The following is a 22,067-nucleotide window of genomic DNA, read 5'->3' on the forward strand; positions in this document are numbered from 1 at the left end:
AGACCCTGGCAGCTTCCTCATACCCTGCACGATTGGGAGCATGGCCGTTGACAAATCACTTTGTGACCTTGGAGCAAGCATTAACCTAATGCCTCTTACCATGATGAAGAAAATGATGATTGAAGAGCTTAAACCCACAAGAATGTCACTCCAACTTGCTGACAGATCCATCAAAATACCAAATGGAGTAGTTGAAAACCTCTTGGTGAAGGTGGAAAACTTCATATTCCCAGCTGATTTTGTGGTCCTAGACATGGATGAAGAGGGAAACAATTCAGTTATTCTTGGTAGACCCTTTTTGGCTACAGCTAGAACAATCATTGATGTGGAAAAGGGAGAGATGATTTTCAGAGTGCATGATGAGCAAATGACCATAAATGTCTTCAAAGCAATGCAACACCCTGTTGAGAAAGAAAATTGCATGAGGATTGATGTAGTAGATTCTTTGGTTGAAGAAGTGCTTGACACAAACCATCAAATGAAACAAGAGGAAGTCCATGACATCAAGGGACAAGAAGGGAACAAATTGGAAGCATCAAAGGAACCAAGTGAAGCTACGAAAGAAGAGGCACCACAACAAGAGTTGAAACCACTACCCCCTCATCTTAAATATGCATTCCTTGGTGAGAAGGATAGCTTCCCAGTGATCATCAATTCCACATTGAATGCAGAGGAAGAATAAAAGCTCCTTGTAGTGTTGAAAACTTACAAAGAGGCGTTGGGATGGACCATTGATGACTTGAAAGGCATAAGCCCTGCCATATGCATGCACAAGATACTTCTAGAGGAGAATTCCAAACCAGTGGTGCAACCTCAAAGAAGATTGAATCCCACAATGAAGGAGGTTGTTCAAAAGGAAGTCTTGAAGTTGTGTAAAGCTGGGATCATCTACCCTATATCTGACAGCCCATGGGTCAGTCCAGTGCAAGTAGTACCTAAGAAAGGGGGGATGACTGTTATTGTTAATGAGAAGAATGAGCTTATTCCAACACGAACAGTGACAGGGTGGAGAATGTGCATAGACTATAGAAGGCTGAATGATGCCACACGAAAAGATCACTTTCCTCTCCCTTTCATTGATCAGATGCTTGAAAGGTTGGCTGGCCATGCCTATTATTGTTTTCTTGATGGATATTCTGGGTATAACCAGATAGTGGTTGACCCCATGGATCAAGAGAAGACTTCCTTTACTTGTCCCTTTGGAGTCTTTGCATACAGGAGAATGCCATTTGGACTGTGTAATGCTCCAGCTACCTTTCAAAGGTGCATGCTATCAATCTTCTCAGACATGGTAGAAAAATTTATTGAAGTCTTTATGGATGATTTCTCTGTTTTTGGTGATTCCTTCAATACTTGCTTGCACCATCTTACCTTAGTCTTGAAAAGGTGCCAAGAAACCAATTTAGTTTTGAATTGGGAGAAATGCCATTTCATGGTACCCGAAGGCATTGTTCTTGGTCATAAAATTTCAAGAAAGGGTATAGAAGTTGACAAGGCAAAAGTAGAAATTATAGAAAAACTTCCTTTGCCAACTAGTGTGAAAGCCGTTAGAAGTTTCTTAGGGCATGCTGGATTCTATAGGAGATTCATCAAAGATTTTTCCAAAATAGCAAAGCCACTAAGCAATTTGCTGGTGGCAGACAATCCTTTTATCTTTGATGATGAATGCAAACATGCTTTTGAAACTCTAAAGACTAAGCTCACCACAGCACCAATCATCACACCCCCATGTTGGGGACTACCTTTTGAACTCATGTGTGATGCAAGTAACCTTGCAATTGGTACTGTGTTGGGGCAGAGGAAGGAAAAGAAGCTTCATGTTATCTACTATGCAAGTAAGGTATTGAATGAAGCTCAAAAAAACTACACCACAACAGAGAAAGAGCTACTAGCTGTGGTATATGCTTTTGATAAGTTTAGACAATATTTGATTGGATCTAAAGTCTTAGTGTATACTGACCATGCTGCCCTTAAGTATCTTATGTCAAAACAGGATGCCAAACCAAGGCTAATCAGATGGGTGCTACTCCTACAAGAGTTTGACATTGAGATAAAAGATAGAAAGGGCAATGAAAATCAAGTTGCTGATCACTTATCAAGGGTACCACAAGATGCATGTCAAGACAACCTTCCATCAATAAATGAAGAATTTCCAGATGAACATCTCTTGCAAATCCAACATGTCCCTTGGTTTGCAGATATGGCCAACTACAAGGCGGTGAGAATCATTCCACAAGAGTACACAAAACAACAAGTCAAGAAGCTGCTACATGAGGCTAAGTTCTTCTTCTGGGATGAACCATTCTTGTTTAAAAGATGCCCAGATGGAATGATAAGAAGATGTGTGTCAGAAGGAGAAATGAAGGACATACTATGGCATTGTCACAACTCTAGCTATGGTGGTCATTTTGGAGCGGAAAGAACAGCTGCAAAGGTCCTTCAAAGTGGTTTCTACTGGCCTTCAATCTTCAAGGATGCTAGGGAGTTTGTGAGCCAATGCAATGAATGTCAAAGAACAGGGGGTCTGTCAAAGAAAAATGAGATGCCTCAAAAGTTCATTTTGGAAGTGGAACTCTTTGATCTGTGGGGAATAGACTTCATGGGACCTTTTCCTCCGTCTTACACATTCAAATACATTTTGGTAGCAGTAGAGTATGTCTCCAAATGGGTAGAAGCAATAGCCACCACCACATGTGACACCAACGTGGTCTTGCAATTCCTCAAGAAGAACATCTTCACTAGATTTGGAGTGCCCAAAGGACTCATAAGTGATGGAGGAAGCCACTTCTGCAACAAGCAACTAAACTCTTTACTCCACAAATATGGTGTTACTCACAAAGTAGCTACCCCATATCACCCACAAACCAATGGGCAAGCTGAACTTGCCAACAGAGAGCTAAAAAGGATTTTGGAGAAAACTGTGGGAACAACAAGAAAGGATTGGGTTAGGAAGCTGGATGATGCACTTTGGGCATATAGGACAGCCTTCAAGACACCCATAGGAAAATCTCCATTTCAGCTGGTGTATGGAAAGGCATGCCACCTCCCTGTGGAGCTTGAACATAAGGCCTTTTGGGCCACCAAACTTCTGAATCTAGATGCTCAAGCAGCAGGAGAGAAGAGGTTGCTACAACTCAATGAACTTGAGGAGTTCAGATTGGAGGCATATGAAAATGCCAAAATATACAAAGAAAGAGCAAAGAGATGGCATGATAAGAGGATCTCTCAAAGAACATTCGAACCAGGCCAAAGGGTGTTGTTATTCAATTCAAGATTGAAGATCTTTCCTGGGAAGCTGAGGTCTAGATGGACTGGGCCATACACCATCATCAAAGTATCACCTCATGGCTATGTCGAATTACTTGATGAAGCCTCTAAACAAACTTTCACAGCTAATGGACACAGGGTGAAGCACTATTTTGGTGGCCCCTGGAGCAAGGAAGAAAGTGTGAAAATGCTAACATAAGCAAGGAAGTTGCATTGTCAAGCTAAGGACAATAAACAAGCGCTTCATGGGAGGCAACCCATGCACAGGGAGTCTTTTATTTTCATACTTTAGTAATCAATAATGATTAAGTAGACTAGTATATGGTGTATGCAAGGCACTAAGTTTGGTGTGGCCAATCTTGAAGTAATGGCAAAAGTGTATTCTACAACACTTAGCCACAAACAAAGTTTGGTGTCCATACATACACGAAAATGCTAGACTATGAAAGTACAGTCATCTATTTTAGTTATATATATAAAAAAAAACGTTGAAATAGCACATAACTTTGGAATTAATTCCATAGAACACTTAGTCACAAACTAAGTTTGGTGTCTTTACTTACATTAATAATGCTAAAAAAAAATAGATCAGGGAATCAATTCATAAATCTTAATTTTTGCTTAGTCAATTTTGCATAGGAATATCATCATAAGTTGTTAGCTAGTAATGTCACTTTAAGAATCTCAAGCTTTTGGAATTTTGTTGCAGGAAAGAAAGAAAGAAGTGATGGGGAATCTTGGAAGTGAGATCACGGATGCATTGGAGTCACATGAGTCTTGAACTTTGTGCATGGGGAAAAACAACTCAACATGCATTGGGCACAAGGAAGTATGCTCCCCATGCTATGACCGAGCATCTCACCACGGAAACCACTAGAACCATGCATCCCCACCAAATTTCACTTTAAATACTTCAACCATATTCATCAAACTTCACTTTTCCTCACTCATCCTTCTACCCCCATAACCCCATTTCATCACCCGAAGTCACACTCCACCTCCAACTCATTCCATGTTTCCCATATTCTCACCTTAGGCCTAATCTTTACCCAACAAAACTCATGAAGCACCACATTTCTCCACATAACCGAAACACTCCACCCCCCCTCATCATCATTTTCTAGCTTGTCTAAGTCACCTTGTTGTCATATATCTATCCCATTCACAACCACTTTCTTTATGCTTGAGGACAAGCATTCACCTAAGTTTGGTGTTGGAGAGATTCAACCCTTGCAAGTGAATCTCAATGGCCTCATCATCAAGGGATAGGAGAGAAGATGAAGGACAAAACACCTTTGATCAAAGAAGATTCAAATCCAAACACAATGAGCGCATCTTTAGTTGGATGTCAAGCAAGGATGTTGTTCCGGAGTTACCTTTCAAGCTAAGGAAAGATGAATACCCTGAGATACAAAAAATAATCAGGAAAAGGGGATGGGAGCTTCTCTGTGACCAATCTCAAGAAGTGAGCATGCTTCTCATCCATGAGTTTTACACTAATGTGATAAGAGAATATGATGATGAAGAACCATACATGAGTTATGTAAGAGGTGTGACTGTTGATTTTAGCCCGGACACCATCAACAGGGTGCTAAAGGTCAAGGCAAAATAGTTCAAACGAGCTAGCTATGAAGAAAGGGTTGAAAATGAACCAAGATATATGGATGTGGTAAGTGACTTATGCAGAGTAGGCACGGATTGGGTGTTGGATTCACATGGACAACCACTCAAACTTCGGAGAGGTGATCTCATACCTCAAGCAAAAGGATGGCATGACATAGTGAGGAGATCATTGATGTCCACTTCAAATAATTCTGAGGTAACAGTGAATAGAGCAATAATGATCCATTGTATAATGAAAGGAGGGGAAATCAATGTTGGAGACATTATAGCCAAGAACATCATTGACATAGCTCAAAAAGTCAAACAGGACAGCTGGCTAGGATATCCCAGTACTATTCTGCGCTTATGTGAAGAAGCTGGAGTGCCTCTGGAAGAATTTGGAGAAACTGATGTGGTCTCTGTTGGAAAACCTCTTACCCGAGAAAGGTTGGAATTCATCACCACAACCCAATTGGAAAGGCAACCTTTAGCAAGAAGGAAGAAAAGGAAAGAAGCAAGACAAGAGGAGGAGCCTCAAGAAATGGAAGAACCTCATACCTTGAACATGGATCAACTCCAAGCCGCTTTAGAAGGAATTTCTGGGCAATATTCACAAATTCAAAGAAGCCAAGAGGAACAAGCTCAACAACAAAGGGACCTTTGGCAATTGATGGATCAACAAAGAGGGGTTCAAGTTCAATGGATGAACCAACAAAATGAATACCAAGCACACATGATGGAAATACAACAAGAACAATATGCCAAGATGCATGAAGCCATCAACAATTCAACTGTTGAATATGGAAAAGCCATGGAGAAAGTAATACAAGAACAAGCTCAACTAAGGAAAGAGCAAGCTCAGCAAAGGGAGCTTCTCCATAGGTTGGATGCTAGACATGATACATTTCACAAAGATTTCAATGAAAGCAGAATGTTCAGGGAAGCCAGGCATAAAGATAGACTTGACTATGATATATGCACCCAAGAAAAGCTCAGTTACCTCTGTTCCACACCCCCATTGCTCAACCCACAAATTAAAACCTTTAATGAAGCTCGCAAGATATTTGAAGAGCAGGAACTTGCAAGGGTGAGGTTTAATCAACAGAGGCTAAAGGAGACAATGATAAGCTCAGGAATTTGGCAAAGAGAAGAGGGGGATTCAACAACAAAGCAACAAGGAGAGCTAAGAAGGAAAAAGAAAGAAGATTCAAAGGGGGATTCAACAACAAAACAGCAAGGAGAGTTGAGGAAGAAAAAAAAGAAGACCCAAAGGGCAAAGGAAAGCAAGGAGAATCAAGCAAAGAAAAAGGGACATGAAGACTAAAGGTGGTGAAGTTCCTTTGTTTTTCTTTATGTTTTATTAAATAAAGAAGATGTATGTCTGAAATATGGTATACCTTCTAGGATGCATTTTCTTTTGAAGCATTATCTTTTATGTTGCCCATTCCATGCATCACCACTCACGGATTTGGAATGGTTGTTTGTCTTAAGTACTTTTACTTGTCAATGGAATAAAAGATGTAGTTTTAGCAAGAACAGAGAGAATCCTAGTTTAAAAAGAATCATGTTGTCCCATGAGAAAAGTGCTGGCATACATGCATTTATTGTGAAAGAGTCAAGGCTCAATGAGCTCAAAAGAATGCTTGCCTATACAAGACTAGTTCGGTTAAAGATCACAAAGACTTTATCAGTAATAGCACAAATAACCTTGACAATAAAGAAAACAGAAGACAAAGAATGAAAGGCTAGGCATCAATGACAAAGTTTGGATATGTGTCTGTGGTGATTGATGTTAGGAGACATACTTGGGCTAGTAAATCCGAGGGGTGCTTCATCACCCGATAACTTGAGTTAACTAACTCGGGATTATCGATTGAAAACTCACAATCAAGAGTAGCTCTATAACAGAACATTTAGCAACCCAAAGAGGTGCTGGACACCACTATCCAAACAAAAATTTCAATGTTATATGCCTGTGATTGAATGTGTTAAGGAGAGAGGCTTGAGTTAGTAAATCTTTAAGAGTGTCTCAACACTTAACAACTTGAACCAACTGGTTTGGGATTGTTGATTGAAAGCTTATGCTAAAGAGCCGCCTTAAGACAAGATTTCGAGCTCAATTGAAGAAAAGAAAAGAAGAAAGAAAAAAAAAGAAGCAAAAAAAAAATGGTTCAAGGATCATATGCTACAGTATAGAAAAAGAAGTTTAGTGAAGTTAACCAATTTAGTATTGAAGCAAGCATTTTAATTGAAAAATTGAATAGCCATGTTCATTTGCAATAAATCAAGGACCACACAAATGAGGATGACATGTTCAATGAAAAAATTCTTCTCTGGTCAAACATTCAAGTCTTACATCTTAGATCCTTGTGACAAAGTCCCTTATATTTTGCTTGAGGACAAGCAACACTTTAAGTTTGGTGTTGTGATGCAATTGCATATTGGTTATATTAGCTAGTTAGTTTAGTTGGTTTTAGCTTAATTTCGCTCAATTTCTCTAAATAAACAAGTCCTTTTATGAGTTTTGTCTTCATGCATAAGAATACCAAGGAACATGTTGATTCTAGCCAAATTCATGCAAATGATTTAAGGAATACATACATGAATGAGTATGAATGAATCTCATGAAATTTATTGCATGAATTGGTAAGACTTTGAAGCTATTTACTTTGATGATGATAGGTGATGAAACAAGAAAGCATGGAAGCAAGAATGAGGCAAGCTGGGCAAGGAGAAGAGAAGTACATGTTGGCGTTGCCAACTTGGTGGAAGGCTGCGTTGTTGGGGGCAACGCCAGGCAGCCTTGGAAGAGAAGTTGGCGTTGCCAACTTGGTGAAAGGCTGCGTTGTTGGGGGCAACGCCAGGCAGCCTTGGAAGAGAAGTTGGCGTTGCCAACTTGGTGAAAGGCTGCGTTGTTGGAGGCAACGCCAGGCAGTCTTGGAAGAGAAGTTGGCGTTGCCAACTTGGTGAAAGGCTGCGTTGTTAGAGGCAACGCCAGGCAGCCCTGGAGAAGAGAAGTTGGCGTTGCCAACTTGAAGAAAAGGGTGCGTGTTTGAAGGCAACGCCCAGGCAAGCAAAGAGCTGAGCCAAGGAGAGCTCGAGGGCGTTGCCAACGTGGGAATGAAGAGGCGTTATTCAAGACAACGCAGGCTAACAACGCTGAGAGGAAAGCTTGGCCCAGGAAAAGGAGATGCACGTTGCCAACGCCAAGTTATGAAGGCGTGTTCCTTGGCAACGTAGCAAGCAACTTTGGCATCAAATGGGGAGCTCGAGCATGTTGTTGAGCTAGGAACCATGGGCGTGTTCCTTGGCAACGCATGCAAGCTAGGAGTATGGCACACGAGGGCGTTGCCAACGCCAATCTTGGGCGCCAACCACGTTGCCAACGCCAGGAATGGTTGCTTGGCTAGGCACCAAGTCTTGGTGCCAATCAAGTTGCCAACGCCAAGTCTTGGTGCCAACCACGTTGCCAACGCCAGGAAGCCTTGCCAACCACGTTGCCAACGCCAGGAAGAGCTGCCAACCACGTTGCCAACGCCAGCTTCTATAGGCGTGTTCAATGGCAACTTGGGAAGCAATGTTTAGAGCCTTGAAGAAGCATCGGGCACGTTGCCAACTCAAGAAAACATTGGCGTGTTTGGCAACAACGCCAGGAAGCTTTGGATGGTGAAGAATGGAGGTAGCACGTTGCCAACTTGGAATATAGGGGCGTTATCCACAACAACTCCAACAAGGCAGCCTGACCTTACCTTCTTCAATGGAAGATATCCTGAGCTACAGAGATCCAAATTGAATGCTTCCAGTTGCGTTGGAAAGCTAACATTCAGAGCTTTCCAACCATATATAATAGTCTATGGTGGAGCACAAAATTGAAGCCAAACCAGAGTCATCTTTAGGCCCTAAAAACAAGAATATGAAGTTGAAATTCAAGAAGGCTATAGATGAGCCCTGGAGGGGGGCACGAGCACGTTGCCAACGTGCTAGCAAGGGTGCGTTTTTGGCAACAACGCCAACCTCATTTCCCTGCTTTGGGAGGCTAGGCACGGGCACGTTGCCAACTTGGCAAAATGGGTGCGTTTTTGGCAACAACTTGGCAGCTTGACCTTACCTTCTTTGAGGAAGCATAACTTGAGCTAGGAAAGTCCAAATGAGGTGATTCCAGTGGCATTGGAAAGAAGACATCAAGAGCTTTCCAATGATGTATAATAGTCCATATTGAAGCAGAGGATTGACACTCAAATTCTGGGCAACATTAGACATGAAAGAAGAGTCAAGAAGAAGAAAAGCAAGTTGTTGGCAATAACTTGGGCCAGCAACGCCCAAGTCTCAAACTTCACTTCCAGGAAAATGCCAAGCACGTTGCCAACGTGCATTAAGCCTAGAGTTGTTGCCAATAACGCCCTCAATGGGCCAGAATTGTAGCCAACTTGCTCACTTCCTCTATTCCTCACAAAGGCCAGAAACTTCATCAATTGAACCAGAAATTCAACAAAGAGAAAGCCCACATTGCTAGACCAATTGAAGATCTTTGAAGGAATTTTAGGACTAATATAAATAGAGATTGAGTTTGTACTTGAGAAGGACTTTCGACACTTAGAATTTTTATACTTTTAGCTTTTACTTTGAGAACTCTTTTAGCACTTCCGGGAGGATACCCGGAGAGCTATTTTGTTTCTTCTTGGAACTTCTCTTCTTCATTTCTTAAGCTTTAAGCATTTTCCTTATTCTTCTTCATCTTTCTTTTGCATCTTAGTTAAATTTTGGTTTATGGCAATTGTTGTTGAAATTGGAGCTATGACTCACTAAACCCCACTTTCATTAGGGGGAAGAGCTCTGCTGGTTGGAATGCATTGGTGAACTCATCTTTTCCTCCTCAATTCTAGTGGTTGATCTAAAGAGGGAACTCTTGTTCTTCAAAGATTCAACCACCATCGAGAGAGGGGTTAATCTATATGAATTATGTGGTGAATTTGAGGAATGAGCCACATAATTCAGTTTAGAGTTCATCCTTTCATGATTTCTTTAATCAATACACCTTGGTTAGTATGTGAGATGTAACTCTCCTTGGTTGAGATTATGGGATTTGTGTGGCTGGACTAGATTTGAGCTTCAACTCTTCTCATGAACAATTAGATCACGAGAGTGGCAATTGGTTATGTTGAGAGAAATTGAATCACCAAGAGATTGGGATTCAATTACCCACTTGCCATGGATCTATACCCATGATTGAGAAGGATTTGACTAACATCAATTCATGAAAACTAGCATCTCTGATCCTTAATGATTCTCTCTATCATTAATTCTCATTTCTTTTGCTCTTAGTGCTTGAATACCCATTGCCCAATTCCCTTCTACACTCTTGCAATTTATTATTCTTGTCATTTACATTCTGCTTCTTTATTTCTTGCTACTTACTCTTTTGCTCTTTAGAATTCAGCACTCTATTTTCCTGCAATTTACTTTTGATGTCATTTAAGTTTCTTGCAATTTAAGTTTCCGTTATTTACTTTCACTTTTCTCTCTTCTAGTTCTTTACATTCTTTGCCATTTAAATTCTTGTAATTATGTCCAAAAATCAAAATGCTCATGAAATCAAAACTATGTTTGCTTGACTAAATCTACCATTTAACTAAAGTTGCTTAATCTACCAATCCTCGTGGGATCGACCTCACTCTTAGTGAGTTTTACTACTTGATACGATCCGGTATACTTGCCGGTTGTACGTGAAATATAATTTTTACGTATCAGTCAAGTGTAAACCTCATGCCTCTCTCTGTAATGGAGAAGTTAGGGATCTTTGAGGTACAAGCTGCAAGAATCTCACTAGAGATGGCAGACAACTCAAGAAAACAAGCTTATGGACTTGTAGAGGATGTTTTGGTGAAGATTGAAGACCATTACATCCCTGCTGATTTCATAGTCCTAGAGACTGGGAAGTGCATGGATGAAACCATCATCCTTGGCAGACCCTTCCTAGCCACAGCCAAGGCTGTGATTGATGTTGATGGAGGTGAACTGATCATTCAAGTGAATGAAGAATCCTTTGTGTTTAAGGCTCAAGGATACCCCTCTGTCACCATGGAGAGGAAGCATGAAGAGCTTCTCTCAACTCAGAGTCAAACAGAGCCCCCACAGTCAAACTCTAAGTTTGGTGTTGGGAGGCCACAACCAAACTCTAAGTTTGGTGTTGAACCCCCACATTCAAACTCTAAGTTTGGTGTTGGGAGGTTCCAACATTGCTCTGAGAAAATATGAGGCTCCATGAGAGCCATCTGTCAAGCTACTGACATTAAAGAAGCGCTTGTTGGGAGGCAACCCAATGTTATATTTTATCTATTTTCTTTTGTTATTTTATTTTTTTGTAGGTTGATGATCATAAGAAGTCACAAAATCAATTGAAAAAACAAAAACAGAATGAAAAACAGGAAGAAAAACAGCACACCCTGGAGGAAGAATCTACTGGCATTTAAACGCCAGTAAGGCTAGCAGTTGGGCGTTTAACGCCCAGTCTGGCACCATTCTGGGCGTTTAACGCCAGAAAGGGGCACCAGACTGGCGTTAAACGCCAGAAAAGGGCAAGAACCTGGCGTTAAAAGCCAGAAATGGGCACCAGCCCGGCGTTTAACGCCAGATTTGGCACAAAACGTGTTTTTGCATGCCATTTGGTGCAGGGATGACTTTTCCTTGACACCACAGGATCTGTGGACCCCACAGGATCCCCACCAACCCCACCACCCTCTTTCTTCTTCACCCATTCACCAATCACCTCAACACCTCTTCCCCAAAAACCCTTCACCTATCAAATCCCATCTTTCTCTTCACCACTCACATCCATCCTTCATAAAACCCTACCTACCTCACCCTTCAAATTCAAACCACTTTCCCTCCCAAACCCACCCATACATGACCGAACCATAAGCCCCTCACTCCTATATAAACCCTTCTTCACCCCTTCATTTTCACACAACCTAAACACCACTTCTCCCCCTCTTTGGCCGAACATAAAGCCATTCCCTTCTTCCTCATTTCTTCTTCTTCTACCCTCTTCTTTCTTCTTTTGCTCGAGGACGAGCAAACCTTTTAAGTTTGGTGTGGTAAAAGCATTGCTTTTTGTTTTTCCATAACCATTTATGGCATCCAAGGCCGGAGAAACCTCTAGAAAGAGGAAAGGGAAGGCAAAAGCTTCCACCTCCGAGTCATGGGAGATGGAGAGATTCATCTCAAGGGTGCATCAAGACCACTTCTATGAAGTTGTGGCCTTGAAGAAGGTGATCCCCGAGGTCCCTTTTTCACTCAAAAAGAGTGAATATCCGGAGATCCGACATGAGATTCGAAGAAGAGGTTGGGAAGTTCTCACCAACCCCATTCAACAAGTCGGAATCTTAATGGTTCAAGAGTTCTATGCCAATGCATGGATCACCAAGAGCCATGATCAAAGTGTGAACCCGAACCCAAAGAATTGGCTTACTATGGTTCGGGGGAAATACTTGGATTTTAGTCCGGAAAATGTAAGGTTGGCATTCAACTTGCCCATGATGCAAGGAGATGAACATCCTTACACTAGAAGGGTCAACTTTGATCAAAGGTTGGACCAAGTCCTCACTGACATTTGTGAAGAGGGCGCCCAATGGAAGAGAGATTCAAGAGGGAAGCTGGTTCAATTAAGAAGGCATGACCTCAAGCCCGTGGCTAGAGGATGGTTGGAGTTTATCCAACGCTCAATCATTCCCACTAGCAACCGGTCCAAAGTGACTCTAGACCGGGCCATCATGATTCATAGCATCATGATTGGAGAAGAAGTGGAAGTTCATGAGGTTATAGCCCAAGAACTTTATAAGGTGGCGGACAAGTCCTCTACCTTGGCAAGGTTAGCCTTTCCTCACCTCATTTGTCACCTCTGTTATTCAGTTGAAGTTGACATAGAGGGAGACATCCTCATTGATGAGGACAAGCCCATCACTAAGAAAAGGATGAAGCAAACAAGAGACCCCTCTCATCATGAGATCCCTGAGATGCCTCAAGGGATGCACTTTCCTCCACAAGATTATTGGGAGCAATTGAACACCTCCCTAGGAGAATTGAGTTCCAACATGGGACAACTAAGGGTGGAGCACCAAGAACATTCCATCCTCCTCCATGAAATTAGAGAAGATCAAAGAATCATGAGAGAGGAGCAACTAAGACAAGGAAGAGACATTGAGGAGCTCAAGCACTCCATAAGACCTTCAAGAGGAAGAACAAGCCGCCATCACTAAGGTGGACCCGTTCTTTAATCTCCTTGTTCTTTGTTTTCTTGTTTTTCGAAAATTTCATGCTTATGTTATCCATGTTTGTGTCTTATGATCATTAGTGTCTTAGTGTCTATGCCTTAAAGATATGAATGTCCTATGAATCCATCACCTTTCTTAAATAAACAATGTTCTTAATTGAAAAAGAGAAGAATTGCATGAATTTTGAATTTTATAACAGATTAATTATTTTGATGTGGTGGCAACACTTTTGTTTTCTGAATGTATGCTTAAACAGTGCATATGTCTTTTGAATTTGTGGTTCATGAATGTTGGCTCTTGAAAGAATGATGAAAAAGGAGACATGTTACTGAGGATCTGAAAAATCATAAAAATGATTCTTGAAGCAAGAAAGAGCAGTGAATACAAAAAAAAAAGAGAAAAACGAAAAAAAAAAGAGGAGAAAAGAAAACGAAAAAAAAAAGAGAAAGAAAAAAAAGGGAAAGAAATAAGGTTGTGATCCAAGGCAAAAAGAGTGTGCTTAAGAACCCTGGACACCTCTAATTGGGGACTTTAGCAAAGCTGAGTCACAATCTGAAAAGGTTCACCCAATTATGTGTCTGTGGCATGTATGTATCCGGTGGTAATACTGGAAGACAGAGTGCTTTGGGCCACGGCCAAGACTCATAAAGTAGCTGTGTTCAAGAATCATCATACTTAACTAGGAGAATCAATGACACTATCTGGATTCTGAGTTCCTAAAGAAGCCAATCATTCTGAATTTCAAAGGATAGAGTGAGATGCCAAAACTGTTCAGAGGCAAAAAGCTAAAAGCCCCGCTCATCTAATTAATACTGATCTTCATAGATGTTTTTGGAATTCATTGCATATTTTCTTCTTTTTATCTTATTTGATTTTCAGTTGCTTGGGGACAAGCAACAATTTAAGTTTGGTGTTGTGATGAGCGGATAATTTGTACGCTTTTTGGCATTGTTTTTAGTATGTTTTTAGTATGATCTAGTTAGTTTTTAGTATATTTTTATTAGTTTTTAGTTAAAATTCACTTTTCTAGACTTTACTATGAGTTTGTGTGTTTTTCTGTGATTTCAGGTATTTTCTGGCTGAAATTGAGGGACCTGAGCAAAAATCTGATTCAGAGACTGAAAAGGAATGCAGATGCTGTTGGATTCTGACCTCCCTGCACTGGAAGTGGATTTTCTGGAGCTACAGAAGCCCAATTGGCGCGCTCTCAACGGCGTTGGAAAGTAGACATCCTGGGCTTTCCAGCAATATATGATAGTCCATACTTTGCCCAAGATTTGATGGCCCAAACCGGCGTTCAAAGTCACCCTCAGATTTCCCAGCGTTAAACGCCGGAACTAGCACCTAAATGGGAGTTAAACGCCCAAACTGGCATAAAAGCTGGCGTTTAACTCCAAGAAGAGTCTCTACACGAAAAATGCTTCAATGCTCAGCCCAAGCACACACCAAGTGGGCCCGAAAGTGGATTTTTATGTCATTTACTCATCTTTGTAACTCTTAAGCTACTAGTTCCCGATAAATAGGACCTTTTACTATTGTATTTTCATCTTCGGATCTTTGGAATCCTTTGTTCTTTAGATCTTTTGATCACTTTGGGAGGCTGGCCTCACGGCCATGCCTAGACCTTGTTCTTATGTATTTTCAACGGTGGAGTTTCTACACACCATAGATTAAGGTGTGGAGCTCTGCTGTACCTCGAGTATTAATGCAATTACTATTGTTCTTCTATTCAATTCCGCTTGTTCTTTGTCCAAGATATCACTTGTTCTTCAACTTGATGAATGTGATGATCCGTGACACTCATCATCATTCTCACCTATGAACGTGTGACTGACAACCACCTCCGTTCTACCTTAGATTGGCTGAATATCTCTTGGATTCCTGATACACGATGCATGGTTGATCGCCTGACAACCGAGTGCTCGCCTGACAAACGAGCCAGCCATACCGTGAGATCAGAGTCTTCATGGTATAGGCAAGAACTGATGGCGGCATTCAAGAGAATTCGAAAGGTCTAACCTTGTCTGTGGTATTCTGAGTAGGATTCAATGATTGAATGACTGTGACGTGCTTCAAACTCCTGAAGGCGGGGCGTTAGTGACAGACGCAAAAGAATCACTGGATTCTATTCCGGCCTGATTGAGAACCGACAGATGGATAGCTGTGCCGTGACAGGGTGCGTTGAACATTTCCAATGAGAGGATGGGAGGTAGCCACTGACAACGGTGAAACCCTACATACAGCTTGCCATGGAAAGGAGTAAGAAGGATTGGATGAAGACAGTAGGAAAGCAGAGAGACGGAAGGGACAGCATCTTCATACGCTTATCTGAAGCTCTCACCAATGATATACATAAGTATCTCTATCTTTATCTTTATGTTTTATTCATCATCTACACCCATTTGAGTCTGCCTGACTAAGATTTACAAGGTGACCATAGCTTGCTTCATACCAACAATCTCCGTGGGATCGACCCTTACTCACGTAAGGTATTACTTGGACGACCCAGTGCACTTGCTGGTTAGTTGTGCAAAGTTGTGTAGTGATCACAATTTCGCGCACCAGCTTCCCAACTTGATTCTCTCATTCGTTGGATTAAAGTCTTGGTAGTAGAAACCAGAGTTAAAGCATTCAATATGTCTTGATTTTTTCGTTGCAAAGCTTGACAAAGATCATGACTAACTTCCAAAATATTTCTCATCAAATGCAAAACAAAGACAAATTCAAAGGATGTGATAGCATCATAAGCAGCACTAGCATCACCACGAGTGGAGAAATTACCTTCTTCACTGCTTTTTTCAAGAACTTCACAAGTAGCATCAAACATGCATAGCAAGCTACGTACAGAATTCAAATGAGACCCCCATCTAGTATCTCCAGCTCTTTGCAAAGTACCAATTTGATTAAGTCCACTACCTGTCACAATTTGATCATTGGCAATTAAGTTTGCAACATTATTTGCTTGAGCAACCCTTAACTGATCATGACGTTTAGGAGAAACAGTCACAACATTCACAATTAGGGTAAGTTTTGAAAAGAATTGATGAACATAACAAACTTCTTTGGCTGCAGAAACAAGTGCTAATTGTAATCGATGAGCAAGACAATGAATGTAATAAGCAAAAGGGCAATCTTTCAAAAATAGAGCTTGCAATCCATTCCATTCACCACGCATATTACTAGCTCCATCATACCCTTGTCCCCTAAGATTTTGAACATCAAGATTATGACGAGAAAGAACTGATGAAATTTCTGTTTTCAATGTCAAAGAACACGTATCAGAAACATGTATAAGATCAAAAAATCTTTCTTGAACACAACCGTGCTTGTCTACAAATCTCAAAACCACAGACATTTGTTCTTGCTTTGACTCATCTCTTGCTTCATCAATAATTATACAAAATTTAGAATCACCAATTTCTTCTCGAATTGTTGCACGCACTTTTCTAGCAAAGATATGCAATATATCTTTTTGAACACTGGGAGATATATATTGAGTATTTCCAGGAGCATTTTCAAGGACAACATTATTAACATTCTGATTGCATGAAGCTAAAAGCTTAATTAACTCAATAAAATTTCCCCTATTCAAAGATCCAGGACTTTCATCGTCGCCTCTAAATGCACATGCTTGAAATGCAAGCCATCGAATATCATCAATAGATGTCTTCAACCTTAAGCGATTATTTGCAATAGTTTCATCACTATTCCTATCAAGAACTTTGTCTATATGCTTAGAATGAGCCATTAAATCATCACAAGATTTCACACATAAATTATGGGGAGAATTAGGAATAGAACCCTCATGACATACAAATGCACAATTCACTCCATTATTTACTTTCTTCCAATTACTAAATCCTAACTCTGAAAATGCATTTTTTCCATCATTGCGAGCACCATAATGTTTACTAAACAAGTAGCAAGGCAAACAATAAGCAGCATCTTTTTCTGGTGAATATTCTAACCAACTTGGAAATTTCTTAAACCAAGAAGATTGAAAATATCGACGGTGATTGTTATTACCAGAAGCTGGATAACTAATATTTGTTGGTTGGTATGGCCCAGCTATTATGTATGCTCTACGAATCTTATCACGTTCATTGACATTATACTGCCAAATTAGACGTCGCTTTCCTGGATCCCTTTCTAGTAAAGAGATATCAACATCTCTTTCTAATCTTGAAACTTTGGATTCATGTTGATGTGCATTTTGAGTAAGATTAGAGAGTTCACTTACTTGAACTTCTTGTGAAATAAGATTAGAGGGTTGGCTTGTTTGAACTCCAACATTATCAGCAGCTTTTCTCTTAAAAATTGCATCAATTTTACTTTGCTTTTTCATCATAAAATGTTCTAGTTTCTTTTTACCTGAAAAAAATTCAAATAATTATATACTCACATGAATAAATAAAGTCTAAATATTTTTTATTAATTAAACATCAATAAAAATTAATAATATTTTTTTTACTAAATCACTATCAATTTTACTAAAAATAAAAAATAAAAAAACTACTAGACAAATTAATAATATACATAATCACACTGTAGTACAGTACATAGAGTCATAGAGATATTCAGATATATCAACAAGAACAATAAATCTGCATAGTAACTATTTAAGATATATAATAACAAATTTAAAATTTAAAATATATAATAAAATGTACCTTGTGAGATAGTAGTCACTAACTGAGTGGAGTAGAGGACTAGAGGGCATCGCGTCAGTCGTCACTATGGCTTCAATTCAAAAGGAATGCTAAGCGTCAAAACCAAAAGGAATGCTAAGCGTCAAAACCAAAAGGAATAAAAGAAGAATAGTATTTCACTGTTTCTGTTTAGTCAATTTAGGTTTTTAAAAAAATTTTAAAAATTATTATATTTTATGGATTGGGCTTCTTAAATTAATTTTTTTTTTGTAAAAAGCTGAGGGGGCCCAGGCCTCCACTTGCCCCCCCATGTATCCGTCCCTGTTTCCCTCCTCTCCAAATATTCTAGACCATGCTCTGTATCATGAAACTTGTCACCACGATGTAGGTCTATGGTGAAATCCAAATTCCCATAACTACGTAAAAAAAAAAGGAAAACAGAACCCTAATAAACCAACATCATTACAACAACAACTATCAACAATAAACAAAATTCATAATTAGCAAAATCAATTCATCAATTATATATATATATATATATATATATATATATATATATTATATATTTTGTAAACCCTAAACCATTATATAAAAAAAATTAGAAATCAATTCAAAAAATAGGTATTCAATCAATGTCATATTTTTTTCTAATCAGCTCATAAATCATTATATCGAAAAAATTCACATATACTTAAACCTATTCCATCAACTTTGAATAACTAAAAAAAAATTTAACTCGTCACCTGTTTTTGCAGAGCCAATTCAGGCAGCAAGGCAAGGCATGGTGAGACACGGCGAGGGGCGGGAAGGGAAGTGACGGACAGATGACCATCAAGCGATGGACGATGATGCCGCCACGGACGATGATGCAGATGGACGACGACACCAAGCGATGGAGGAGAAATGCCGTTGCATAGGAACTTCAGAGAACAAGTTAGGGTTGGCTAGGGTTCTCTAGGACAACATGCCAAAGGTTCTTTTGGTACTTTAAAAAAATGGAGGTGTCCTCAATTAGCTATTCTATCGCAATCATGAGAATATTCATTTTTTAAATAGAATATTCTGTTATCTTAAACGTTATTTTCACGGCAGGGACTAAATTGAAAAAAAAATTAACGTCTAGGGACCTAGTTGAAAAGAAAAAAAGTATATGGACCTAATTGAAAATTTGGTGAAACTATAAGGATTTATAGAGTAATTAAAATCATGATAAATTTATGAAATTAGATCAAATTAATCTCAAATTGAGGAATTCTAATGCCTCAAGGTCTTCTATTAATTAGGTTTTGATTTGATATAATTTTATAAACTAATTATGTTAATAGTCAATTAAAACTCTTAGGTGTGTGTTGTAGTACACCTAATGTATCACATTAGTAAATTTTGATGTCATCAACAAAGAAATTAACGAAATGACTAACGTAATTAACTTAAAATTTTTTAAAGGCGAATTTAATTTGAAAAAGAAATTTAAAAATTAATTTAGAAGATGAATACTTTTTTAAAGACAAATTTAACTATTTACTCGTATAAATATGGTATAATTATGTATATCTTATGAATAGTCACAAAAAAAAATATATATCTTATAAATTATAATTATAAATGAAAAATGGAGTTAAGCCCCACTTTAGTCCCTAAAATTGGCGAGTTGCACTGATTTAGTCTTTGACTTTTCAATTGTTACAATTACAATTTGGTCCTCCAGATTAAAAAAAATGCATCAATATAGTCCCTCCTTAATGTCGTTAGTGAGATAGCCCAAATCTTATCATGTTAGACATATTAAAACGACGTTTGACACGTTTTAACGCTAAAAAAACACTAAATAATGTCATTTCATGATTTGAACAATATTAAAAGGGAGGGGTATAACGTTTTAGTATTGTTTAAACACTCAAACGACGTCATTTAGTGTCTTTTTTAGCGTCAAAACGCATATCACGTCGTTTTAATATATCTAGCGTGATAAGGTTCGAGCTACGTCACTAATGGTGTTGAGTTCCAGCGATAAAAGATATACGAAAGATTATATTGGTGCATTTTTTTTTTAAATTTGAAAGATCATCAAATTGTAACAATTAAAAAGTGAGGGACCAAATTAATGCAATTTGTCAATTTCAAAGGCTAAAATGAAATTCAACTCATGAAAAATGATATCTAAAAAAGTAGATGCTAATTAGGATAATGCCAAGACTCTCTTATAGGCATGAAAAAAAATTGAGTCAAATCGGCAATATATCGATCCTGCACTCTATGTCTCTCTTTTTATATCTTTATATATCATATCATATAACAAAAACAGAATGAACGTATGTGAAATTGTGAATGTCAACTATTCTAAATGTTGTTCCTCGAGTTAGAAGTGGTCCTGACCCTGAAATCCCTCTCAATGGTGACACGAAGCCACCATTGGAATGCAAAGCCATTATCATCACGTGCTTCTGCTGAGGGGAGCCACTTCCAATGCCATTCCATGGCTCCATATGGTACTAAGTGGACCCCTGCTTCAATACTTTATTCTCTAGTGCTGCTTTCGGATACAGTAGAAAAATTTAGAGATAACAAATCTAAAAAAATTGTTTGGTTGGGAAATAGGACTAATTTTTTTTATATGAAAAAAAATATTAATTTTTTATTACAAATAAAATTATTTGGTGTAATTAAGGTAGATAAATTTTATTGGTGAAAAATTAATACATAAAATGTGTGTTGCAATATATATTTTGTGTATTAGACATATGTCATTATTCTAGTAATGTATAGGAAATATGTTGAATATGTGTCATCATTCTAGTAACACATTGGACACGTGTTAATATTTTAATTAAAACGCAAAATGCATATTGACATATTTTTTACACATCAACAATATTATAATACACTTTAAATATCAATATTAAACTAAAATATCATCTTTATTTTCATATTAAAAATAACTTTTAAAAAATAAAGTTGAATTTCTTTTTCTTATTTTGATTCTTCCTTCTCTGTGAATCTTTTTCTCTATTTGAATATTTTTCTCCAATTATTGTGCAATTTTCCCTCTAGTTCTTTCATTTATTAAGCATGCACATCAATATTGGCCTTGTATTATTAGTTCATTATCATGTAAGTGTAACTTTTAAAGAGAAGCGAAATTTGCTTTTGTTTTTTTTACACTTTACTTGTACATCTTTCTTCTTTTTTTTTTTTATATAAAAGATCATTTTTTCACTTTTTATTAATTATTTTTTGCAATAAAAATAAAAAAAGTAATAATAGAGAGACAAAAAAAAACTTAAATTTACTTTATTTAATATTTATTAATTATAACGATAATTAATAAATATTAAAGAAGACAAATTTAAACTATTTTGACTCTTTTTTTTTCAAATACTATTGAAATAAAAAATATACACAAAATTAATGTATATAACATTCTTTATTTTTTAAACATCAATAGACATGCTATTATTGACTCAATCATTTGATCCTAGACTCCTAGCTCAATAGTATAAGTTCAGATCACATTTGTCAAGTACTATAGCCTAGATAATAAATAATTGAGTTTATGTTTTGGGGCCTGAATAAAAACCATTGAGTTAGAGTGTTAGACGGAGAAGGACCCAGTAACTTTTCCGGTCAATGGATCCCAATCACTCTTTTCTTTAAATTGGTGCCCACTAAGAGTTGGGCCACCCAAGGCATTGTGTTCCAACAATTAGAACCATTATATTTTGGTCATTAAAGTTTTAAGAGGAAAATGTCTGACCAAAAAGAAAAGTCATAATTTAACATGACAAATTTTGATAATGCATGATCACGACCCAAAACAACAAGCAAGTCATGGCTGAGTTGCCGGAGTAGTTTAATATTATGGCGAATCTTCGTCATGTATATTTGGGTTCCAAACTTCCAATCTATCTTTAGGGTTTTTTTTTTTAGTTTTTTGTTTTAATAGAAAATAATTAAAAATATATAAAAAATTTAATTAAGAATAATAATTAAGACTTAAACTTACTCTTTACAAAATAATTGAACATACCATATATTAAAATAATCAAACATAAATATCTTAAAACTAACCTTAAATATTGTAAAAATAGGTTGTTGCATTTAAAATATATAAATATTATTCAATTCTTTTTTTGACGTTTCATGCAAAATTATTCAATCTCTTTACAAGTATATAACTTTCATTGCTCTTTATTTTTCAATGATAAAGACTATATGTCGTTTCACAGTATAAACATTGTTTGGTTGCCGGTGTCGGTAAAAGGAATGGAACTTGACTTCT

General features: G+C 38.0%; 1 protein-coding gene across 1 annotated transcript in view; it reads right to left on the reverse strand.

Annotated features, from left to right (window-relative positions):
- Positions 1-22,067, reverse strand: part of LOC130957341 (uncharacterized) — a 59,403-nt gene that overhangs the window by 14,644 nt on the left and 22,692 nt on the right. Inside the window, exons 2-3 of the mRNA XM_057884207.1 lie at positions 18,092-18,204; positions 15,702-17,510 (exon numbers count right to left, since the gene is read on the reverse strand). Coding sequence (XP_057740190.1) covers positions 15,702-17,510; positions 18,092-18,204 — 1,922 coding nt within the window. The remainder of the gene's footprint in view (positions 1-15,701; positions 17,511-18,091; positions 18,205-22,067) is intronic.

Source organism: Arachis stenosperma, chromosome 10 (assembly GCF_014773155.1).
Source record: "Arachis stenosperma cultivar V10309 chromosome 10, arast.V10309.gnm1.PFL2, whole genome shotgun sequence".
Taxonomy (NCBI): domain Eukaryota; kingdom Viridiplantae; phylum Streptophyta; class Magnoliopsida; order Fabales; family Fabaceae; genus Arachis; species Arachis stenosperma.